This window comes from Parambassis ranga, chromosome 13, assembly GCF_900634625.1.
Source record: "Parambassis ranga chromosome 13, fParRan2.1, whole genome shotgun sequence".
NCBI classification, from domain to species: domain Eukaryota; kingdom Metazoa; phylum Chordata; class Actinopteri; family Ambassidae; genus Parambassis; species Parambassis ranga.
The window spans coordinates 6924831-6949458 of record NC_041033.1 but is presented as its reverse complement, the minus strand read 5'-3'; the positions used below and the strand labels follow the sequence as shown (position 1 = coordinate 6949458).

General features: G+C 39.6%; 1 protein-coding gene across 5 annotated transcripts in view; it reads right to left on the bottom strand.

Moving 5' to 3' along the window:
- kcnab1a (potassium voltage-gated channel subfamily A regulatory beta subunit 1a) overlaps nt 1-24628 on the bottom strand; it is an 83898-nt gene that overhangs the window by 42776 nt on the left and 16494 nt on the right. For 2 of the 5 annotated variants that reach the window (XM_028419223.1, XM_028419225.1), the window contains exon 1: nt 10472-11177. The exons of the other annotated variants lie outside the window; for them this stretch is intronic. In XM_028419223.1, the coding sequence (XP_028275024.1) occupies nt 10472-10680 (209 nt within the window). In that variant the 5' untranslated portion in view covers nt 10681-11177. Of the gene's footprint in view, nt 1-10471; nt 11178-24628 lie in introns of those variants that run through there. 5 annotated transcript variants of the gene reach the window in all.

Below are 24628 nucleotides of genomic sequence, written 5' to 3'. Positions count from 1 at the left end.
CCACTGTCGTCCTGTCAGCAAAATGTCTGCCTAGTTAAAATATGATGTGGAGGAGACGTTAAAGAAGCCAAGAAGAACTACATCAGCAGCAGCAGTAACACTGTTCATCAAGCTGGATGTTTTTCATTACAATGGAGATCAAAGCGTGTCACGTCTTTGGAGGTTGTTATGATCTTTGACTTCTAGTAGTCCAAATCTGTCTCAGCAGAAAAGCTTTGTAACATCACTGTTTCCCCAGGAATGTTAAGAAAGAAGAGAGATTATAAAGCGCACAACAGAAGAAATAATCAACTCACACAGACAAAACATGCGAAAAACATCTAGGAAACATCTACTACATGTTTTCCCTTCAGGCACAAATCTGCTTTATGGCAATACATGAAGGGAAAGTATGTTTTAGACTAAGCTCTGCTCTACTTCCATTGCTATTAACCTACTAAGTTGTGGCTCATTTATAGTATTATTTAAATACTTTGCATTATGTGGTGAAACAATGTTACCATTATTATGGACATTAAAGACCTTTTTTTGTAAATGTATGCATTTCTTTTATTAAATACTAAATGGAGAACGAGTGATCGTCAGATCAGTTCAGTCTTTAAAAGCAGAAGCTGTCATCCAAGTGTTAAATTTTTAGTATTTACTACTTACATCCAACATTTCTTAAAATATTACTAAATGTAAAAAGCAAAGATCACAAGACTGCACATCTAGTGATCATTATCTTGCAGCAGAGAGCAGTTTAAGTTCACCATGGCTGCTAATGATCTTCAAGATGTCATGACCAGAGGCTTTGTGCTTTTTCCATTGTGCAGCTGAAGGTCTCACAAACACCCCAGTTTTATAATACCTTGAGGGAACTTCCTGAAATTGGCACTAACATTTACTGAAGGAGGACCTGATATCTGCCCCATTCTGTTCCATATCTCAGGAAGGTCTGGAGGGAGTTTTCCTCAAATTTAGCATAAATGTTCACAAATGTTCCAGGTCAATTACACCTAACAAATTATTGCCAATAACAAAAATGATATCCTAAAATAGATCCAATTTCTGCTCTGAGGTTCTCTGTAGTAATAATCTTAATCTCATCTCATTTAAAAACATACCACTAAGCCTGCTGGGGCCATAAGAGTCTTCTAGGAGTTCAAGTTGAACTTAAATAGCCCATTCATGTTAAACATTTATATTAAGGGTTGGAGGATGTACTTTCTTGTTAACCTATTTCAGAGAAGCTAAAGTTTTACATGTTTTGTATTATGCATCAGGATTGATTAATATGCAGGTAGTGTATTCACAGTGTGATTAATCACTGCACCAAGCAGGGATTTAACAAGAGGAAAGTTGCCAGGTTTGCAGGGAGCCTTGTTTAAATAAGAAGCCTCCAACCTCACAGCTGACCCTGAAAATCCAGTAGAAGAGCTGTCAGGAGATGTGGTGTGAGACAGACAGGTACCACAAGGGTCTCAGCTGTTACATACACAGCAGTCTGTCTGATGACTGATAGATAAAGGGAATGAGCTGGAAGCAAGAGGGGACTGTGCGGCTCATTCCCCGATTGTTTTGGGAGCAGTTTTTAATTTGACTGCAACAAAGGGAGAGTAAGGGAAGTAAACTTTGTTGTGTATAAGTGGCAAAGCTAGAGTGTTATTAGGCTCACAATGCCTAAGAACATCTGCTCTGAGCATCATGGAGCTACCCACTCACTTGGCACCTTCTGCACAGTCCAACAATCTTCAGATGGATTGAAGTCAAGAACAGCACCAGCATGTAATCCAACTGATTATTTATTCATGGCCCATGATAATTCAACGAGAAACACATTCCATTCATTAGATTTCATACACTGGACTTCCATCTCCAGATTTTTGCTGCTTTGCTACAAATCAGGCAAACATCCTGCTACTGCGCTTTTTTAACGAAGAGCAGAAGCCTAAAAAAAGACTTGTTTAGCAAAGACTCAAAAGGGAACAACATGTTTGGACTAATTGCTAAGAAGCCTGTGTGTGCATGCAGCGACACTGTTTCTGTGACAAAGGATTAATTACTGATTTAAGGAAGCTTTTGGGAGGAACTTGTGTTCCTTGGGAGGACAGATTTTTCAACATGCCGTTAAGCTAAATTACTAATGAACTTTGTTAAGTTTACATGACAAGTCTCTTCCTTTTGCTCTCTCTTATATGTTTTTGGACAACAAGAGATATCAATCTCCATTGCCTGTAACACTCACTCCACATTGACAACGATGACAACCGACATGAACCAACAGAGCATAGCTTCAAAGTCCGCTGTACAAGATATTTTGTTCAGCTATGCACATAAAGGTTTTATTCATATCAAATGCTGTCACACATGAAAAAAGGGTTTAAACTAGTTTTCAACAGGAGACCTGGCACAGTAATTAATAATAATACTATCAGTGTCTTACAGGACACCCAAGGGCACAGCAACAGTTCACAGACAATCACAATTTTGTTATTCTGCCCACAGTTCAGTCTGACAGCCCCCTGGAGGGATTTATAATCATTCACAGAGTTGACTCATTCTCTCTGCGACCTTTCTTTCCCATGTTCTTTCTCATGCTCATTTAAGCAACCCTCTGAGTGAAATAAATACAAGCCTGTTTCACTGCTGACTTTAAAAAGAGTTACAACCCATACTCCTTCACAAAGAACAGCACTAGTGTTTTTACATTATAAAGTTAATTACAACAACTCTTTAAATCACATAATGTGCTACATCATAGTTCTCTTTATTTTCAAATCATTAGTTACACATCTCCTTTCTCCATCAAAATCAGCACATTACATGCTGTTTGTTTGTGACTGAGGGCTCTAGACTAACCTTTTGCACTGCAACAACATGTAGGTGCACTGCAACACACTTAACACTGCAGTTTGGTTTTAAATTGCTCGTTGTCTATATTTTTTTCAGAACTATCAGGCCTTAAATTAACATCTATCTGAAAAGTTCTATTCATTATGGGCAAACTAGTCAACAAGTCAGAAACCCATAATGAAGATTCAAAGTTAATAGAGCATTCTTTTGCTTTCTCTCTGTATTTTCTGGCTGTAGCTCCTCACTTATCTGCAAACATGTATTAAAATATGATTAAAGTTATAAACACTTTTATTTAATATTTGCGATTAAGATTTATATTTTGTTTTCTTCACCACAACACATTTCTAATATACAGTGTTCTTTTCTCTCGTCTTCCTCATCTTCTCTCTTCCTCATTGCCTCAGTTTCTCCCGTGTCTCCTCTCTTTCTAAAGCTGAGCTTCAGCTGACAGAACCCTTTCATTTTGAGGAGGTAAGACAGTTTTAGCTGGTATAATGTATGCAAATATCACACTAGCAGACAATGCTCCGCTATAGCAGGATAATAACAATACTTTTCAAATGGGGGTTTCTCGTGAAATATGAAATGTCCAGACTGAAACAAACTGTTTTGTTCTTGCCTCCTTGGGAACACAAACAAATTTTTCTGTTCTCATGGATTATGTAGCAAGCTTTAGCCAACAGCATTCAGCTCCCCATGCTACACGTCCGTGTTCTTCTTCTTCTGGATTTCCGGCAGATGTGACACACGGTGGGTCCCGCCCTTCACTATCTCTGAATGGTTTAGACCACATATGGTTCATGAAAACAGGGTAAATTGGTTAAAATTTGTACTGGATGGAAAGTTGACTCTCACTCACTGTTCATTCTGCTTTCATTGCATAGCATCAGTTGCCTATTTAGTTCATGCTCACTAGATCAAAGTGTTGCAAAAGCTGTTTGCTTTCTTTGTCTGTTTCTTTGTGCGAACCTGCCTCCCTGTTAGGTTAGAAAAGTATGTCTATATAATGTAAATCAATCAATTTTAGCAAGAGTTGAGTCTCCATGAAATGAGTCATGGGACATCATGTCCCCTGAAGTGATGGAAAAATGACTCTGTGTGTTTGTGTGTCTTTTAAAGTGTTCCAAATTGAATGATGGCACCACAGAGGCAAGGACACGATTGCCATAGCAACAAGCATAGATAATGCGTTGGTTAGGGCTGTTGAGTGTTTGTTATTTGGAGCTCGACCAACAGGCAAAGAATTCCTTCCTTTATTCATTATCATCTGTCTCATTTCACAGCTCCTACATAGAATGGCACAACACATAGACACGTTTACAGTAGTTGTTAACTTGGCCTTTCACACCACCATGCTGTGCACACTCTCAGCAGGCAATGTACAGTAGCCGAGCTGACACAAAGCCTCCTCTGCCAAATTAACAATGTGTGAATGAGCCCAAGCAAAAGCTTGCCCAGTTTTCACAAAGCTTTGTTTTTGTTATTGCAACACATGCTCAAATGCCATACCACATTTAATACTGGTAAATTTATCAACAAGCCATGTTTTTATTGGTGGCTATAGAATTGACTGTTCCCATTTACTAAAGTTTTTTTAAAGCTCTAACATCTGCTCCCTCCACTCATTGTCAGAAAGCCAAACTTTAGCTGTCATGAAGAAAAAAATACTGTAAACAATAAAGCAGGGACACATATCCTACATCTGACAGCACAGTGTACACACAGTGCATGCTGAGGTTAGACGTAGCATCAACATGAAACTTGTCAAGGTTTTCAAGACGCCCTGTGGTGTACTTACTACACAGATTAGGTGATCTGTAAAATAGCAGAGAGTACCAACCAGTATGCACGAACTGAGAGCACAGCTGCTGTTAAAGGACTATACACTAGAGCTGTAATTAGGCCTTAAAAGTTAGGCCTGACAAGTATAGACAGCTTTTTAAAAGCCCAAACCATTTACAGCCCTGACATTATTCAAATGTGCGCAGCTCTTTTGCCTTTTGTCAAGAATGAGTGAATACATGTTTTAACATGTTTTAATAATTTATTCATGACTAAGGCTGGAACAAAGAAATAAAATAAGTCCTCTGTAACGTCACAACTCATCTAATCGAAACTCATCTCATCATGCAAGCCAGTTAAAGGTAGGGTAGGAGATTTTAAAAACTCAGTGAGAGTCAGTCAGATTTTGAAAGTAAACACACGCCCCTTTCTCTTGGAGCTCACCCTGAAGCCATGCCTCCCAACCAGTCTGTGACTTCGGCCATCATGCACGTACATCTCTGATGCGCGCAGAGCAGGAAGAGAGTGACAACCAGCCAACCATATGTGCAGGTGCGCCTCGTAGGATTGGCTGATGTTTTTAGCATTTTATAGCTTCCACAGATGATTAGTATTCTTTGTTTTAAAGCGAAACTGCTGAACTAATCGGTTGCTATCGGATTGTAAAGAGAAGTTACACTAATTTATCAAAAAGTGCATCAGAATGAAATCTCCTACCCTACCCTTTAATTGCCCTAGGGCTGGGCAATTAACCGACTATATATATCAAAACCGACATTTATGCCCAGCAACCGATGCAGTGCAATGCGTATTGATTAATCGAGAGTTTTGTGGCGCAGCAAGATTATCAGCGGCTTGGGAGCAACAGGTCCTGGGTTCGAAACTTCGGCGTCCACACACACACCCACACACCCACCCACTAACACCTTTTGGCGCCGGGCACAATAACTGCCAATAACTGATGATCGAGGACAAAGCGGCAATTAATCGCAGTTTTGAGTTAAGGCAATATTGCCCAGCCCTAGCCAGAGCACAAGCCTGAGCCCGGCTGAGCCTGTGTAACATGACGGACATTAAGCCCAAACCTGTCAGGACAGAGATCTTCAGCTCGACCATCCACACCCATTTCACAAGTATTTTACACAGCACTACTTCCTCTAATATCCTCTTACTCCACTCATAGCTGTAGGTAAAGACACGATGTTATGAAGTTAATATTGTTTAGAATAGAAGATGGGATACTGTAACTAAACCAGAGCCCTGAGTGTTCAGAGAGTACACAACTTAACACCGAATCCAGAACTACAAGGTTCTGTGGCAGGCTAAAGAAAAACAAGCATTTGACCAATTTACTGGCCATTTTATAATAATGGCACTTATACAAGTGTAGAATGCTTTGTTTGTTTTCGGTCATCATACAATAATCATAGGCCAAAGGCTGCTCTGATTTCTAATAATCAGCATAGGCTAATGTCCCACAGTCAGTACTTTAACTACTACCTTTTTAATTAACCGATAACTAAAAATCTTGGGTGTTCATAACAGCATGTGTTAGTGCTGATATTGAAGCCTGATAGAAACCAGGGCATATATTAAACCTAATACAGCATTTAATGCTTCACACATAATGGTATCCATCTGATGATTTATTAATCGCATTGATATTAAGTTAAGCAGTGAAGTCAAGCCTCCCTAATGCTTCCCTTTATCAGTTATACCTGCCTCTAGCTCCCCTCCTACTCTTTCATCCACGCTCTCACTTTCCACTTAATTTCTGTGACACAGGGATACAGATCCAAGAGCAAGAAGAAAATAACACACGTGCACGTGCGCACGCACACATAAAATATATTTAAAAAAACTGATGCTGCTCCAACTTATTTTAAAAGCTGCAAAACTGATTCAGAGCTCATACAGGTGAAGCACCCACAGTTAGGGGTTTACATCCTGTCCTGAGACACATTAGTTTTACTCCCTATTGTATTTTTGTGAGTGATTGACACAAATGCTGTTCACCCAGTGCAAAGGTAAAGGAAATCAGCTCTCACCACAGTGGACACAGCATAAAGTGTATTTTTGCAACACATTCCAATAAGAACCGTTTTAAACTGTAACTGAAATACAAAGGATGTGTCTGTACATTTGTAATCTAATATCTTGTTACTGTATTCATATACAGAAACACCCCCACCATACAAAACAAACAAATCAGACCTGCAATACTTAGCTGCTCAGCTGCAGTCAGAGCCTGATAATGATGGTGTAAGTTGTATTTGGGTTGGGTGATGGGACAAATCATCAGTATCTTCAGTCCCAATCATCAGGTGTTGGCTATTGGCTGAGTCTATTCCCTTTTGGCCACATTTAACTAAATAAAAAACATGTACAATGTAATGAAACGGGCAATATTATTATTTGTGCAGTAATTCATTTAAAAAAAACAGCAATTAATTTCAGGACACAGCACAGCTGATAAATAAAAATTAGGCCCACTTAGTGGTTGGTGTCTAGTATGATTGCTTAAAATCATAAATCAATATGAATAACTACACTAAAAAGGGTTATGTTTCACACCTTCATTAGTTATACAGCACGTGAAGGCATTGCCAAAACCCTACATCATAATCATTTAGATGTATGAGGCCTGTAGAGGCGCACCCTGGTAGATGCTAAAAAGACTGCAGGCATGAAGGGGTCATACACAGTGTTTTTGGTAATTTCATTGAAATTTTATTTCATTTAATCTTGGGATATTCTCAGTACTAATAAGTTTCTCAAGGTAAAAAAAACCTCTGTATGCTCTCTACTTCTCCCAAACTAACATATGGGAAAGGAGTCTGACGGGAGTAATTTTTTGAGGACTGGGCAAGGAATAAAACAAGAATAAAAATCAGATTCTGAGTCACCATCTTTGGCTTCACTTTTAAGACCCACAGGCTATGTCTACTTCTTTTATACAGACTACAATATTACAGCACTTAAAGTACCTCAGACTCTCTGCAAATATTCACCTGCCTGAAGGTTGTTCTAGTCAACGCAGTCAAATAGAAGCTGCATTCTGCTGGAGCACCTATTTATGAGTTATCCTCTAAATTGGCACTTATGATTTCATTTGAGCTACTACAGCATTATATTGACCCATTTGTCTAACATTTCTAAAGAGGAAAACAGCTTAAAACACAGTGTAGTGTGTGTGTGTGTGTGTGTGTATAAGATATAAAAAGCACATAAAATAAAACACACAGGTGCTCACTAAGAATCCAACACATCCTCACTTGTCACGTTTTCACCTATACTGCAGAGCCAGAGCAGATGGTGTGTGCAACCCTGGGTTCACTTCCTGAAACAAAAAAGAAGCAGAGAGAGAGAGAGATGGAAGTAGTAGATGGGGGGAGAGAGTCTGTATCTCGTTCCATACTGTCCGTCTCAAAGCATTACTGTCAGCAATAGACAGTACAGCATGGAGTGATTAGCGCGCGCACACACACACACACTCTGGTATCGCCTCTCTCTGTCTCTTTTTGTTTCCATCTCTCTTCTCTTCTCTCCATCTGCTTGCTCATTGTTCCTCTGCAGCCATGAGTAGAAACTCTAGCCCGCCCTCTCCTATTGTCGAAAGTCATTTTCACTTTGCTCTCCCTGCTGAACATTTAATGACAAATTGACAAGAAGATGGCATATGGTGCGCACCCCCATAGAGGAAGCAGCATTTAAAGAAGTGTGTACAGATGTGACTTTTACTTTTATTTACACTTTTATTTACAGTGCACATTTTCATTTTTTTTTATTTTGTTGTGCCAGAAAAATCATTCATGTATTTATTTTGCCAGAGCCCTTAGCCATAAACAGCATCACAGTCTTCTCTGGACTATTGTCAGTCATGTTGATTTTCAAGGCACATGCATCAATGTTAAGTCGAACCCTGTCAGGACATGTTACTGGAATTTTCTCGTAGAGACACAAGTCTGTTGGTCTCTGATCATCACAAAGCTTAGTTTCAGCTTCATGAAGCAATGTGTTGCTCAGTTCTTTCTAACAAAGCTGACCCATCAGCATACTCAAAACAACACTGGTAAAAGATAATCAATGCATGAATATGCATATTCAATCATTTAAAAACATGTTTGAATTTCTTCTCCATCACAGGTGTGGCTCTGCACTTTTTGATGCAGGCTTGTGTGCTCACCACCCTCAGCCTTTTCATCTTTGGTTTCTAACGCTGAGTGACGTGGCACTGAGCCAAAAGTATGTACGCTGCTCACCTGTCTCCCTGCTCCCATTACTGGTCAAGCAGTATTACAGCCCACTTATATTACATATTGTCTAGACTACTTCAGAGTCTAGACAATATGTAATGTACGTCCAAGTCTTCAACAATGTTATAACAGTCTGAACCAAAGTGCCCAAGATACCAAAAAAGGTAGATGATACATTATGACACGATTATTGATGATAGTTCTATTTTTGTGTGTCATCTGCTGGCCTGATCCACAATTAGGGACTTATACTTATATTTTCAGTTTTAGCATATTTAGCACACACAAATTAGGCTACCAAAAACAATGGCTTCTTTTTTAGTTAATGCATAACTAATGAATAATGTTTAATCCAGGTTAACAATCAAATACAGATGAAAATAATCTCAGTCAGAGAAACAATACATTTTGTAAACTTCCCATTTTAGCTGTGAATGAAGGATTTATTTTCCTCCTGTGTAATTATGCATCAAAACCCCATTTTGCCACAGACAGTACTCACAATTCATCAGTTTTCAGCTATACCGCACATGAATCCTGAAACAATCCTAAAATCTGCCTGCTGCAGAAAAACTGCTGTCTGAGGTCTGTCGAGAGTTTTGCAAAGGTGGCTGTATGCGATACAATATTACCTCCATCATAAATAGTTAGCACCACCGTCAGCACAACCTCATCCACACACAAGACAGTGCCTTCACACGGTGACAGTGATTACAGTGTGATGTGCAAGGAAAGACAGCCACAGCATCTTATTTTACATAAGATTCACAGCTTGAAGGCAACGAGAGTCAAACGCACAAGTCAGCTGAGCAGCAGCACTGCTGAGGTCAAATCCGACTCAGACACTCTGCCCACACTGCAGAGCTGTCTCACCAAACCACACACAGAGAAGAGAGAGAGGGGTATAAAAAATGTGTTTAGGTGTGTGGAATAATAAGCACAGGCATCATTCATGGCATGTGAAGAAGATTGTAAGGAAGACAGTAGAAGAGAACATGTGCATGGCAGGGTGTTTGTGTGAGAAACAATCTGGTAATAATAAGAGGGGAGAAAGTCAAAAGGCAGAAACTCTCACTACGCAGCATTAATTCATAAATCCTGTTAGGGTAGCTTATGATGTTGAATGACAGACTCTGTATGACTTACGCGTCCATCTGGAGATCAGATTTGAATTTGTGTAGTGTACAAGCTAACTGATGACACAGAACAGGCTCGGCAGAAGGTGCTTTAGAAAGAATAGCTTAAGGAAATGATAACAATAGGCACATGCAGCTACTTTTCTATGAGTCATTTAATTTTAATCATAAAAAGAAAGTTTTCCACTTCTTAAGGACTAGGAGAGCAAAAGTTTCTAACTCTTTCTAACTCTAACTTTACATATGAGGGAATCCAGGTTAGAGGTAGCATGCACTTATCTACTCCTTCACTTGGAACTTTTAAGTCCAGGGCCAAAAACATGAATAAAGTTACATTTAAGACGCATGTGCATGTGAACAATAAGTTTTAATACAAATAAGGAAAAATAAACAGCAGATGAGAAGTAAACATCTGCTTCCAAACAAGCGCACACACACTTCTAACTCTGTCACACACACCTGTACTTCATGCCCGTGTGTTTCCCCGTTGACTCCTTCAGTGAGATGTGGCGTGGAGTAAAGGAGCCAAAGCTGCGTGCAATGATGGCCACAGTGCGGAACTTGGCCCTTGCTTGGTTGACCACGTTGGGGCTGGTGGTACTCTGCTTGCTGTGGTCCCCATTTCCTCTCTTCAGGTTGTGATCCGTACAGGCAATGGACACCTGCATGGCTGAGCTTCAGTTGGCGGGAGCGAAGCCCGAGACAAAGGTTGGACAGAAACAAGTGCCTTGCAGGAAATCCCAAAGTTTCCAAGAGTTATTTTTTTATTCAATGTCTTGTCCTCTTTTCCTTACTGTGTTCAGGATATTTTATGCTAAGTGTCTCTTTTTCTTCCCTTGTAAAGAGATTAAGTCTTTAGTTGCTGACTTCCAAATGCTGAGTCTCCATGAGCATCACTTTGTTCTGTGGAGCAAAGCGGAACCTTTTTTTGTGAGATCACATCAAATCTTCCATTTTAAATCTTTCCTGGTGGAACAGAGGCAGCAGAAAAGGTCAGTCATAAAAACCTGAAAAGAACAAAGACTCCTCACTTCTTTGAGTGTTCCCCAATTATTTCTCCACTGGTTTTGCCTTCTTCTGTGCCGAGCTTGGTGGTTTTTGTGTTCTAATACGACTTCAGCTGCAGAATGACAATCAAAGAGGGACTGCAGAGAAACGACAGAGGAACAGAGATGCGACCCAGCACTGCGCTTTCCCTTGGCTGACTGAGAAGAGTGAGAGAGCGATAAGCATGTGAAAGAGAAAGGGGGAGAGGTGGGTGAAGAAGGAGGGGACTGGGTCAGAGAATGGATAAGGAGACAGGGCAGAGAGGAAGGAGGAGACAAAAAGGTGGTGGTGGGGGAGTTGCTCTCAGGTCCTGGAAAGGTACACCATCACACTTCTGCCATCAGCACTTTTTCCCCCCGTCTTGCCACTTCTTCGTCTCCTTTCTCTTCTTCACTCTCTCCAGCGCTCCCTCAGTCCCGCCTGCCTATGTTAATGTGTGTCACTAATTTGCTTGTGCCCCAGTTTCGGGCTTTCTTTCTCCCCTTCTCCTCTTCCAGCTCCCTCGCTTGCTAATATTTCTTCTGTATCGGATACTTGGAAGGTCCACTCTTTTTTTCGCTTCTTTCTGCTTTTGTTGTTCTCAGCAGGGTAGCTCCTTCACCGACAGCACACCTTCAGGGAACTGAGAGGCATGTGGTGCAACAGAGCTCTCTCTGCCTCTCTGCCTCTCTCTCTCTCTCTCACTCGCTCACTCCCACTTGCTTTCCGTCGCTCTCTCTTTAGCTCCTACTGTACCTGTCTCACTCATTCACTTTTCCCACCTGTCACACATCTTTGAAGGTTCCTTCTTCTCTTTCAACACCTCTAACATCTGTTCACAGTAGAGCTGTAGTAACAGCTGTTGTCTCTTCACATTGGTAGATTGAATAAATCTTTTAAAACCAACATAATTTGTATATTTTTTGCTCATACATTACACAAAAATGAAAGTAACTACAAGTCAGAGAACATATATTTACTGATTAGTAATCACTTCACAAATCCCTTAACACACTGTACATTCATCCCTCATAGGCAGCTACATATCAAAGCCAACGAGAGGAGGATGGGTGGACGAAATGGGGGAGGTGTGGAGAGATTGGAATCAGGAGGAAGAAAACAACAAAAAACAGCAGGCTAAGGCATACCAGAGCTGCACAGAGAGGGTATGAATGTATCTGTGTGTGTGTTTGATGACAATACATCCAACAGTATGCCTGCATATGAATGACTGTGTGTGTGTTTACAGCAGAAGGTGTTAATGCTGTGTGCTTTTCAGTAATTCTATAAGGGGTGTTAAGCGGAGGTGAATGGAGCATTTTGCTGCAGGGTCCCTCAACACTCTCCGTTTTGTGCATCTGTGTGCACACAAACAGCGAATGAGCACATGTGGTGTAAATGTCAGCACTGCAGTGTTTACACTTGCCAGTGTTTGTACAGAGTATATGGACCATGTCATTATCTGGACTCAGGGACTAAACTCTACATATAATGTTTATTACTATAATACACACACTGGTGTGGTTTGATTGTGTGGTTTTCTTTATTATCTGTGGATGTTTTTTTAACTATGACTGCTAAAACATGTAAATGCCGCATGTTAACACACACACAAAGACTCCACAAATAGCAATCTACAAGGAAGAGGCTGTGTGAATGTGAATGTCATGGAAATGTCATGCTAACCCCATGGTTATCAGTCCATGTCTTCTCTCAAACTCAGCATCTAAACTAGAGGAGGAGGCACAGAGCCAAGGACAAGGAATTAACTGTACAGCATACAGCCACAATGAAAATAACATAACACGTACTATGAGCCACATTAACCATTTGTTTGGAACAAGCAGAAACAGTGGTGCAATATATGTCAGTACAAACTGAAAAAAAATTCTGAGTCTTCCAAAGAACCATTTCTACAGCTACAGGATTGATTTGAAAAAAAATTTTTTTTATAACATTTATGGAAGGAAACATCTGTTTGGTAGGAAAGATTACAATAAATACATCCACCTACTCATCTATGAAAGCTGAGCCATTATCAAGTAAATGTTTTATAGTGCTTTGGTTTGCTGCATTCCCATCAGAATTGGTAACTGAACTGTGTTTAACTATGGAGTTGTGGACAAGGCATAACAGTATACCTGCCCAACACAGCAACATCCCATTGCCCTCCCATCCCATCCCATCCCTTGTAATAGTTGTATAATTGAAGCGAAGGTTTTTTATGCACACTGACATGAATTATCAGTTAAATTATCAAATGTTTGTGACCAAGGTATGTTTGCAAGTCGACAGTAAGAGGTAAGAGGTGTGGTGGATGGTGTAAACCCACAGCTGATCTTAACCTAGGTTTCAATCATGAGCTAACATACAAGTTAGCTACGTCCCATGTTCGTTGATTAAGTAAAAATGGGTTAGCGAATGAGTTAGCGATTCCAGAATAATCTGCAAATCTAAAAATTAAGTAATGCACGGGTAAAAGGGACTGAAAAAAAAGCTAAATAAGATAACTACAAACACTGAACACATTTTACAATACCAGTCATCACTACTTTTTTAGCTTTTCCTTTAATTCATTAAATATAATTAAATACATATTTTCAATCTGCAACAACCACCTACAACATCACAACTCGTGGCACGAGTGCCAGGGCCTTCTTTCCAACAACTGTTCCAGCAAAAGTAGCATTTCATTTTTCTGCAAGTGCTTGAAGCGAGGCATATGGTCTAACTGTGTGGTGGGGAATGCAAGTATTTATGAGCTTGTGGACTTCAATGGTTGTATTTGTGTGAAAATTATATGGCTATAGCTGTAAATGACTCAATATTGGTTATTCTGGCTGTCTGTTGAAGCTCAGATCTGTCCAACGACTGGCTAACCACTGAGACTGGGTCGAGAACGTCTTCATGAAACTCGACAAGTCCAGTTGCCTTGCTTAAAAGGCTTGCATGAAAATGACCTGGATGACTTCATCCACATGTGGCATTTAATTTATTCTTGATATAAATGAGAGTACATGTGTCACATTTTATGATATAACATAAAACTGAGAGCTGCACATTGTTGCAGTCATATAAACTGCTTAATTAACATTTGCATTATTTATTGTCATCTACACAAGTTAAATAACAACACACACTGTGTGCCTCCAGCTGCAGTTCAGGTGTTTAGGTTGCCATCCAGACAAAAAAAAAATGCTTGGAGAAGCTCTTTTCACTTTACTTCTGTCATGCTTTCCTGTGTCTGCTTTTTTTTTTTTTTACGTAATTTATAAAATGTCAAACATTTTTTCAAAAACATAAATAAAATTACATTATATGTAATATTTTAAGCTGTAACTATATCAGGAGTTGTCAATACATAATGATTGACTATTAAAGTTAAAAGAACATGGAAATAAAAATGATATGATAAATGTATTCATTCTAACTCCCATCACTGGAACTCCTCTTGATATAAGTGACCTTGTATGAATAGGCTTTTAGAATCACGCATAGCAGCGGCTTCTCGAAACCAAGGCCAGAGCTGATCACTGAGGTAATTGGTTCTATCCGACTGTGACTGATCTGTCTATAGTCCATTGTTTTGAACTGCTGTATTTTATTGATTTGAACAACACATGTTTATTGTTTCATCCTGCCTTTTAATCATCTGCACCATTCTGTCTGCAAACTGCTATAAAACATAAGGTAACCAAAGCGGGTTGTGAGCATGTTTCAGTCCTTTAAAAACGAACACCTTACATCATCTCTAACCCAACCTCATAAACTTACTGAGGAGTCATACACAGCTTTGGATCAATCTCACACCTAATGGAAAAGCAGCACATTCCAGATCAATACCATCCTGCTCCTCCAGGGAACAGCAGATTCTCAACCAATTCCACATATGGAACTGAAGCTGGCTTAAATCTTCTTTCCTCTAATGAGGAGTAGATAAGTGCTGAGTGGAGAGGACTGTGGTTACAAAGTGCGTTACTGTGCTGGAGTGAGTGCATACTGTACACACACACAATATAATGTGAAGGGGGGCTGTCTCCATCAATCACCATCAAAACACAAAGGAGGGTGGTTAAAGTTTGTACACGTTGCTACAGTTGTCTATAACAACATTAAAAAATGTGTGCTTGTGTCTCTAAAATGTACCAATAACTCTGATATTCAAACTGTTAAACTCAAAATAAGCAGCCAGAGTAAAGGTACTGTCAAGGACAGAGAGACAGACACATCTATACTCCACTACACCGACACAGTCAAGTTAAACTCTAAGTGATGTAGCAGTCAGCTTGTGAGAGCTTTTGCAGCTGTGTCCAATAACGGCACATGCTGCAGATCTGTGTGACATTCACGGAGCCAGCAGACACAGTGACATACAATAGGTGACTGAGAATAATACCTTGTGGGTTTAGAACACACCCTGATTTGTGTGATCTATTAGTCAGGTTGCAGATATTGTAAGCCTATTCTACCATTTTGCTGTTTTGTTTTTGTTTTCCCTGCAGCTGGCCTGTAAGCAGCAATGATGACACATTCATAACTCTGAGCGCAAGGCAGCGACTCTGCCCTACTTTTGCACCTGTGTATGTGTGTGTGTGTTGTTTCATGCTGGGTCACAAGCTTTGTCAGCAAAAGCCCACACACTACATACTTAAATCACCATGAGACACCTCATGTACGTTAGTGTATATTAGAGGTGGAAATCCTTAACAGAATTACAATTTGATGAGATATAAAATCAACCCTAATTTTTTAAAACTGTTCTTGAGCCCAATGTTCCACGCACAAGCCACTTAGGTGCAAATGAATGATACCTAACAATTACACAAACTGGTTCTGATGCAGGTCGCTCTCTGACAAATATTCCGATGGATATTCAGCTTTTCTATTTAAGTCATCTTAAAGTTTTTTTAGGCAATTCCAGTAACAGGGAAGCATTTCACAAATTTTATGACATCAAAGTGAAATTTATTGAAGTTTTTTGGGGGCGTATACACAGAAATAAAGGATTGAAGAAATAAAGGCCCAGCAGTGCAGAACAAACTGTGCTCCGGATGTGGGTTTGTCAGTGATGGGGGTAGCCATTTTTATTTCAGACATAAACATAAAAAGCTAGAGAGTATTTACAAGCGTTTGATGCTAAACTAAATGACTCTCAAATGTGCAGACTGATCTGGACTTTCACAGCTGAGCTCTACCTTTTTTATTCAGTCAACGTAAATTTTATCATCACGTCAGAATTGTACAAACGTGCTCGCTTGTACATGCTTAAAAAAAAACGATATAGCCTTCAAGCTAACTCTCTGTTTGAGTGTGTTTGCTTTATTCATCACCACATAATTGTCTTGCCTTTCCTCAGGCCAGTTACACTCATAAATATACATTCAACTCCATGACACACCTGACGTTTACAGTGCAGGCAGGCTAGATTTTAATTGCTCTGCAATTAATGCAACACACGCAGCATGCATGTTAATAGGTTGGGGTGCTCCAGGTGTTTAAACTACATACACACACAAACCAACATAACCAACAAGTCTGTTATATCCCAGTATGCTTCCTTATATTGGGCTAAATTTACTGCATACACACTCACTTCCTACAACCAATAATTTTTATATGGTGTCTGTGCAATATGTTAAACATTTAAATTAAGGTTAGGAATAAAATAACATCCTTGTTCCTTTTAATATTATAAAACATCATCTGTTGTCATCATCATGTTGTAATAATGATTGCTGATGGAAACACTAAAATCTGCCACCAGTGTTGTCTGAGGTTTACTTCTGCCCTTGTCTGCGGATCTGCTCCAAGTTGGGTGATATAAGTGGACAGTGCAGCATCAGTGATGTCTGCCCTACTCATGACTGTAAGCTCCTCATCTCCTGCCCACAGGACTGAGCTGTCCCCGCTAACACAGGCTGAACTACTGTGGCAGCTGTAGGCGAGGCTGTTCTGGCAGATGTGACACTGCTGTACAATCTGATTTGTTAGTGTCCCCTTATATGTTAACCAGAACTGCATGCAAAGCAAAAGATGAGTAAACGGATGTTTAGCTATGCAAGAAAAGTTTAACAGTATGACTGATATTGGGGTTAGGGTTTCTCCAGGTGCAACAACTATGTTGGAAGTGCTGCTTTTCCATAACATTTGCAGAAAAATATGCTAAAAATGCCCCCAGTAAAGAGATAAAGTGACCTAATATTTTGTAAAAATGTAGAAGTTCTATGTGTACATTTAAATTGAAGAAGGGGGGGGCAGTCGTGTAAGCCTGTCACGGATAGTACTCGTGCACTCAGTCTTAATATATTGTCATATTTGCACACATTTGCACCTTTTTGTCATGAAATTGTCATGAAGGAGTCAGTCAAATTCCTGTTATTGTGTAGCATTTTGTTTTACTCTATTACAATGTTTCTACACATTTTTCACTTATTATAGATGTTTTAAGGCTGTAAAACCCCTCACTACACACTATACATTTTTCTCAGACAGGCATTAACATTTTAACACTTTTCTCTCTTGTTTAAACACTCAAAGTAAAAACCTTTGTAGAAAAAAGTTCAGTATTTTAGTACAGCACTTCAGAGTCACACTGCTAGCGATCGAAGATGTAAAATGCAAATTTGGCAAGCTGAACACATTCTGTACTGTACAGGAGACACAGCACGAAGGAGATTGATTGACAATGGTCTACAGCACATCATGACGTAGAACACAATGTGATGTTAAAAAAAAGCATGCAAAATTGCATGAAATGTGAAACTGCGAGGCTGCGAAAGGTGAACCGTGTTTAAGACCACTGTAATGTCAAAACCTTTTATATATGTGTATATTTGATTAGTTTGTGTATGCTCAAAGAATAAATGGAACAATTAAACAACACAATGTAACTCCAAGTCAATCACACTCAACTTGTCCAATTGGGAAGCATTTCCCAATTGGACAAGTTTCACCGATTGTGAAAATTTCAATTTCAGCTGCAGTTGCTGCAAGTGGAACAGACAACAGGTGGAAATTAGAGGTAATTATCAAGACAATCCCTATAAAGGAGAGGTTCTGCAGGTGCGGACGACAGACCATTTCTATGTTCTCAGAGAACACCAAGGTTGGCAGATTTGCCATAGGCGCCCTGTGCTCTTCACGGATGGAAGCAGGTTCACACTTGAGCACATGTGGCAAACGTGACAGAGTCTGGTGATGCCGTGGAGAACGTTCTGCTGCCTGCAACATTCTCCTGCATAACTGGTTTGGTGGTGGGTCAGTAACGGTGTGAGATTTCTTTGGAGGGCCGCACAGCCCTCCATGTGCTAGCCAGAGGTACCCTGATTGCCGCTGGGTACCGGAATGAGACCCTCACCATTGTGAGACCTAATGCTGGTGCAATGGGCCCTGGATTCCTTCTGATGCATGACAATGCTAGGCCTCATGTGGCTGAAGTGTGTCAGCAGTTCTTGCATGATGAAGGAATTGATGCTATGGACTGTCCTGTCTGTTCCCCAGACCTGAATCCAATCCAGTACATCTGGGACGCCCCTGTTGCACCACAGACTTTCCAGGAGATGACTGATGCTTTAATCCAGGTCTGGGCGGAAATCCCTTAACAGAACATCCACCGCCTCATCAGGAGCATGCCCAGGCATTGTAGGGAGGTCATACAGGCACGTGGAGGTCACACTCACTACTGAGCTTCATTTTGACGGTGAAATGCCTGTAATGTGATTTTCCACTTTTATTGAGTATGGTTCCAAATCCAGACCTCCATGGGTTAATAACTTTGTTTTACTTTGATCATTTTTATGTTATTTTGTACTCAATGTATTCCACTATGTAATTAATTGAAATTTTCAACTAGAATATTTCATTCAATGAGATCTAGGATGTGTTGTTTTAGTGTTCCCTCTGTTTCCTCTATTTCCCTCTTTTTTTTGAGCAGTGTATTATACTGAGAGCTCTTTGTTACTATGTATTATACTGCTTGTAGTTACATTGTCATGTTTTTAAAAAAGAAGATACTGTGTTTAATATTTTATTTATTCTCATATATTGTGCAATTAAACATAAATTATTATGCAGACACAACAACATTATAGTACTTGCAAATAATAAAAACTTGCAAGCATCAGCATATTGCTACATTTTAGTTATTGAGGCTTCAAATAATCTCAATGAGAGCTTATGTGGAACATTTTCTCCTCTTTCCACTGCAATTATTCAATATTAGCAGGGCAGCCCGGGTAATAAGTCGCTGATACCGACAGAATGTCACATATTTCTCCTGGGGATTTATGACTATATCATTTGTTTCATTAAAGCATGAGGTTTACTGCAGCAGGGTAGATCACAGGTCAAGGATACAACAGCCATAAGCATATTACAGTGATGAGTCTTGGCCCTAAGATCACCTATGTGTCAGCCACAGATATGTATGTGCTGAGCCTCAAATAGGAATCAGTCATCCCCCCCTCAGAGCTGTGCAGACTGTGTAAGAACACACTGGGCTTAAGATGGATTGTAATGCGATTCTAATGACCAACCACTGATCTGTGTAATTGTGATTTATTTATCTTAATTGTTTTGTTTGTGTTCATAAATCTTTAACAACTGTTGCAAAATTTCCACATTAGTGGCCAACACGAGGCTCATACAATGACACTTTTAAGCCTTGCTTTCCTCATGCCTACATGGTCTGTAACTAACAAATCTACATCCTTAAATGCCAGGTAACCTCTCTTGGAAGGTGGAATGCAAACTGGGCTGGTTTACTCTTCAGCTGTGAGCAGAAGGACAACTCTTAACACAACATCCCCACTCAGATTTGTATAAAAAGCCAGAGTTCCCATCATCTAGTGGCTGAGCACTGAGGAGTGTCACAGTGGAGGGATGCCAAGCCCTCTGCAGCTGCCACCTCCACACACAGTATCAACATTACCCCCGAAAATAAAACCATGTCTACTCCAGAACCAGAGAAGCTTATGTAACAAAGCGCTGAGTAATTACTACAGCACGTGGCACTCTTTTTTGTAATTATTACCATCTCATATTGTGCCAAGCGCATAATTACACAATACTAGTAATTTAAATACAGAATGGTTACATAGACAGACAAGCTACAGTACAGGATAATCTGCAGTATGAGTGATGTGGTATGTGTATCTACTTGTCTTGGGAATTTACTAATAAATGGCACTTCAAAACAACACAGACACACAAGGGTCACCACTGGGTCACAATCCCAGGGGTAGTGGCTGCCATTGTTCTCAGTGAAGCATTAGATTACAGACAGTTATTTAGAGACTTGGGACAGCTGCTGAAGGGTCAAAGTGTCATGACCTCTTATTTCCATCGCACGCTCACTCTGCTACAGTAATTGTAATGGTGAATGACAATTGAATTTAAGACAGACAGGTTAGTTAAACTAGAAATGTAGACCATGTGGTGCTGTGCAGATGTTCCATTCCTGTGTTTCTTCAGACATTATTAACTTTTATAAGGAAATGTGTTTTAAATTAGGTAAGCACATACTGTGAGTAATTTTTAATTACCGAGTTCAAAAGTAGCAACAGTGCAGTGCTGGCTGTAACTTGCTGTGCAAAAGTATACCAAAAATCCACTAGCTTGTGAGGTTTAAGTCTCTCTCGCACGCCATTACTCTTAAAGTCATCAGCTTGGTCACCATGGTAATGTCTCAGTATAAAGCTATATGAGTTAAACAGAAATTCTGCACATGCCCTTCAAGTCTCACATGTAGAGCTTTGCCAGTGCTGTAAGTCATATCTTTCTCGTATGTGTCTCTTAACACTTCTTCCCACCACTCCTGTTAAAATGTTTTCCAAAAAGTGTTAAAAAATAGGATACTTTATGAATTGTCATTGTAACATTAGGATAATAGGATACTTTATGAATTATTATTGTAACCTTATCAATTTCAATATGTCTGAAAAATAGCATCAAACTTTGCAAAGTGGATTTATAGGATAATTCCTGACAACAAAATTGCAAGGTACAACTTCTTTGTAAAGTTTTGTCTGTTACACCTAAATGCGTGACATAATAAGGTTGTTCTCCAGCTTGCACCATATAATAAGCCCACACGCCTACACCACCTGCACCACAATTAGCTATTTGTTGCAGAGTGCAGCGTTCCTGACTGCTAGAGAGTCTCCAGATATGGACACTTGATAGTCAAGAGCGGTAACAAGAGAAAACCGTCATTTCAGTAATAGCATTGCTATGGAAACAGTATGGAGGCGTTATGTGTGTGGGAAAAAAAAGGAGCAATAAAATAACACCAGGCGAGAATGAAGATGCCAGATGGCAACCAGGCAGCATCTGTAGGAATGAAGGATACACAGTGGTTACCTTGTAGAAGGAGGTAGTTTGATGACAGAAACACTGTCATCATCTGAAGTCAGATCCTTCATGCCTATAACACTAGCCACACGCACACAGAAAAGTATGTGTGCACATTTAAGAGTATACTGTATGACAGTCGCATCATGTTGTGCAACAAATTGAAAATGTAATCAAATCAAATCCTGCACTGCAAGTCATGTTATTCAAAACTACTAGCTAGGTATAGTGAAGCAATTTGGCACAACCACATTCATGTACATGCACAAACTAGGCTTGTGCAAAATCGTATCGTGTGCAATTAATCGTCAGAAAAACTGTCACCGATTAATATTTGCCACTTATCGATTACGGCGATTAGTGCCTCGTCATGATGACGCAATTTTGTGTGCGACGTACTCACCATCACCCGCAAGCGCGCACATGTGAGCCCACGATAACAATAATGGCAGAAGGCAGTGGTGTTCAGTTAAATAAAGCAGCATGTTCTTTAAATGTTTGCTTCATTGTTATTTTGAAGCAGTTTGTGCATCTGTTATCAATACATATTTCAACCATGGCTGGTTGGTGCCTAATCACTACTTACCAGCTTAACCTGTTACAATGTAGTAGTTAACTTGACTGAAGATTTGTCAGTATCATTTTAGAACAATGTGGCGAATTAGAGTCAAAAACATGCAAGTGCAATTGTCATCAATTAATCGTGATTAATGTTTTTGCCAATATCTCAAACCCCTAGCACAAACACACACAAAGCAAAGATCAGAGTTGTAAAGCACAGAGCCTGAAATTAGCTGCTGTCTTTATTCCCTTCTGCAGAAATGAGGTTTGCTCAATTCTATCATCAGCTCCAGCTATCGGATTAGAAACTGCGTTTCTCAAGAGTCGACACCGAGTGACTATAGCATTGAGTCTGATGAAATCTTAAAGATACATATTTGCCTAAAAAAAACACTAAATACAACACTAAATACTGGATTCATACAGCAGCCAAACTCCACCACACTCACTATCACAGATTCCACAACCTACAATTTTCCCTGGTACATGAAAGCAACACTACTTTTCTGTCGGAGCACTATGAGCTGTCACATGTACAGAATTTGGCGGTTGCAAACACACCTAAATATATCAGCAGTGGCAGCTCACCAAAACAAAAAGCAGTGTCATGCTTCTTGCTCTGCATCTAACCTCTAAAAATTGTGTTGAACACATTCCTCCTAAGTTCACAGAACCACAGAAAGAGTGCATCCAAGAAAAATAACCTGTGAACATGGATGATAAACAGTAACTGAATTCTGACTAGTTGCTCATTCATGTTATTCTTTCAGTCCCTCTGTTGAAGTTGGTGGGGAAAAAACACTAGCCTTGCTTGATTAAGCAGGTACAATTGCTGTAAATTGTACATTGATCCGCACAGAGAGAAGCACTTAAATCTGTTAAAGAATAAAGCTTTTTTGAATTTAAAACCTTAATCTGTGTGAAACCTCTCGTGTTGGTCTAGTTAGACTGTTAGTGTCTGTATTTTGTTCAGTTAATTATCCTTGAGCAGTGTCTGAGGGACGAACAGACAGAGATCACACATGTGCTACCAGCTCTGGTGAGTTCATCACTTTGTTAACTGGATTATATCACACACCTGTGTCTAGTCTAATGTGCATCTGTCTATGCTTTCATTTCATGCTCTAATTACAAAATTAGTACAAAACCAGTCAGTAGAAATTGACTTTGTTGACTTTAAAATGTAATCTGATTAAAATAATCAGTAAAAAAACATTTTGAAGGCCAGATACCTTAATTTAACCCATGTAGGTAATTTAAGTATTGTTGGCTACTGGCTATATGATCATGTTGGAAATAAGGCAAATAAAAAATCAGAACATGCAATGCCCCCTCCTGGCTATCAAAGCAATCTGAAAGACAATCAGCTCCACGTGTTTATATTCTCATTCTACGCTAACAAAAACACAACAATTCATGGCAATCTATTCCTGCTGCATCCTACACATGGGTCCTTTAAGACTGTGTGTAGGGGTATATAAGCTGTGCTTGACTGACATCTCCCTCAGTCTTTTGTGAGCAGGACAAATTACACACATTAGTACCCACTACTTAGGGCTACAGATTTACATTCCACCATTTATTTTTATGTACACTGTGACAGTTGTGACAGTATATAATGCCAGAGTCTAATTCTCACAAGGACAGGTCTTTAAAACTAAAGTTAGAAAAATAATAGCCCTCACTGGCATTCGTCTTTTGCCTCAGTCTGTAGATCATAAAAACTGGCAAAATGACTTAAAAGTGGGGAATGAAACCACTTGAAGTTAATAGGGAGGGGCAGCGGTCATATAAGGAGAGCACTTAGATCCTGCACAAACACTTGCCTCTAAGTGCTTTATTGTTGCTGTGTTAATCACCAAAAGGGAGACGATGTGTGTCTCAAAACAAGGAGGCTGCTTTAAAGTTGAAAAGAAAATCTTAATTTCTAAGCCCACAGAACATTTAATCATTTAAAAAAAACGAATGTCAAATAAACATGATTAAATGTGTGTTTTAATGAGTCATTTTGGCTACAGACATGACTTTGTTGAATAAATGCCAAGTTATTACCCAATAGAATCAGTGCATTAAACTTTGCACTACATTTTAACATCTGATTTGTACTAAGGCTGTTTTCACATCAAAAATCAACTAAATGCACCTCAAGGTGTGTGGAATTATGTGTATCAGTATTGATTTGTTTTTGTGTGTATGTGCATGCACACCATGAATGCTGTATAATCTTCGTACAAGGGATTCCCCATGACTTGTGTGTGCTGACAAGAAACTTCTGCACCACATCTCACACCATTTATTGTCTAAGATGCAACTCAGAGTGAGATTTATTGAGCCTGTCTTTGTGAAATATGTAATCTATTCTGGCAGTAAATAGATTGAAGCACTTTATAATACTGTATGTTACACTAGAAAGGGTCCAGAAAGAAAGGAGTCAGGTCATTCCTGTATCACGTTACACCTTTATATAGAAAGCAAAGAATCTGCTGTCTGTTTTAATATTTTCTTAACAACCACTGATTTGCTAGAGAACAGTTGTCTAGTTTGGCAGAACATTGTTTGCTATTACTGTACACAACTGTCAAATGAGCCACAGGGACTGCATCAACCCCGAGAGGGCTGACAGACTCCAACATCCACAGTGCAACCCTTAAACGACCAACACATACTCAACAGGAAATA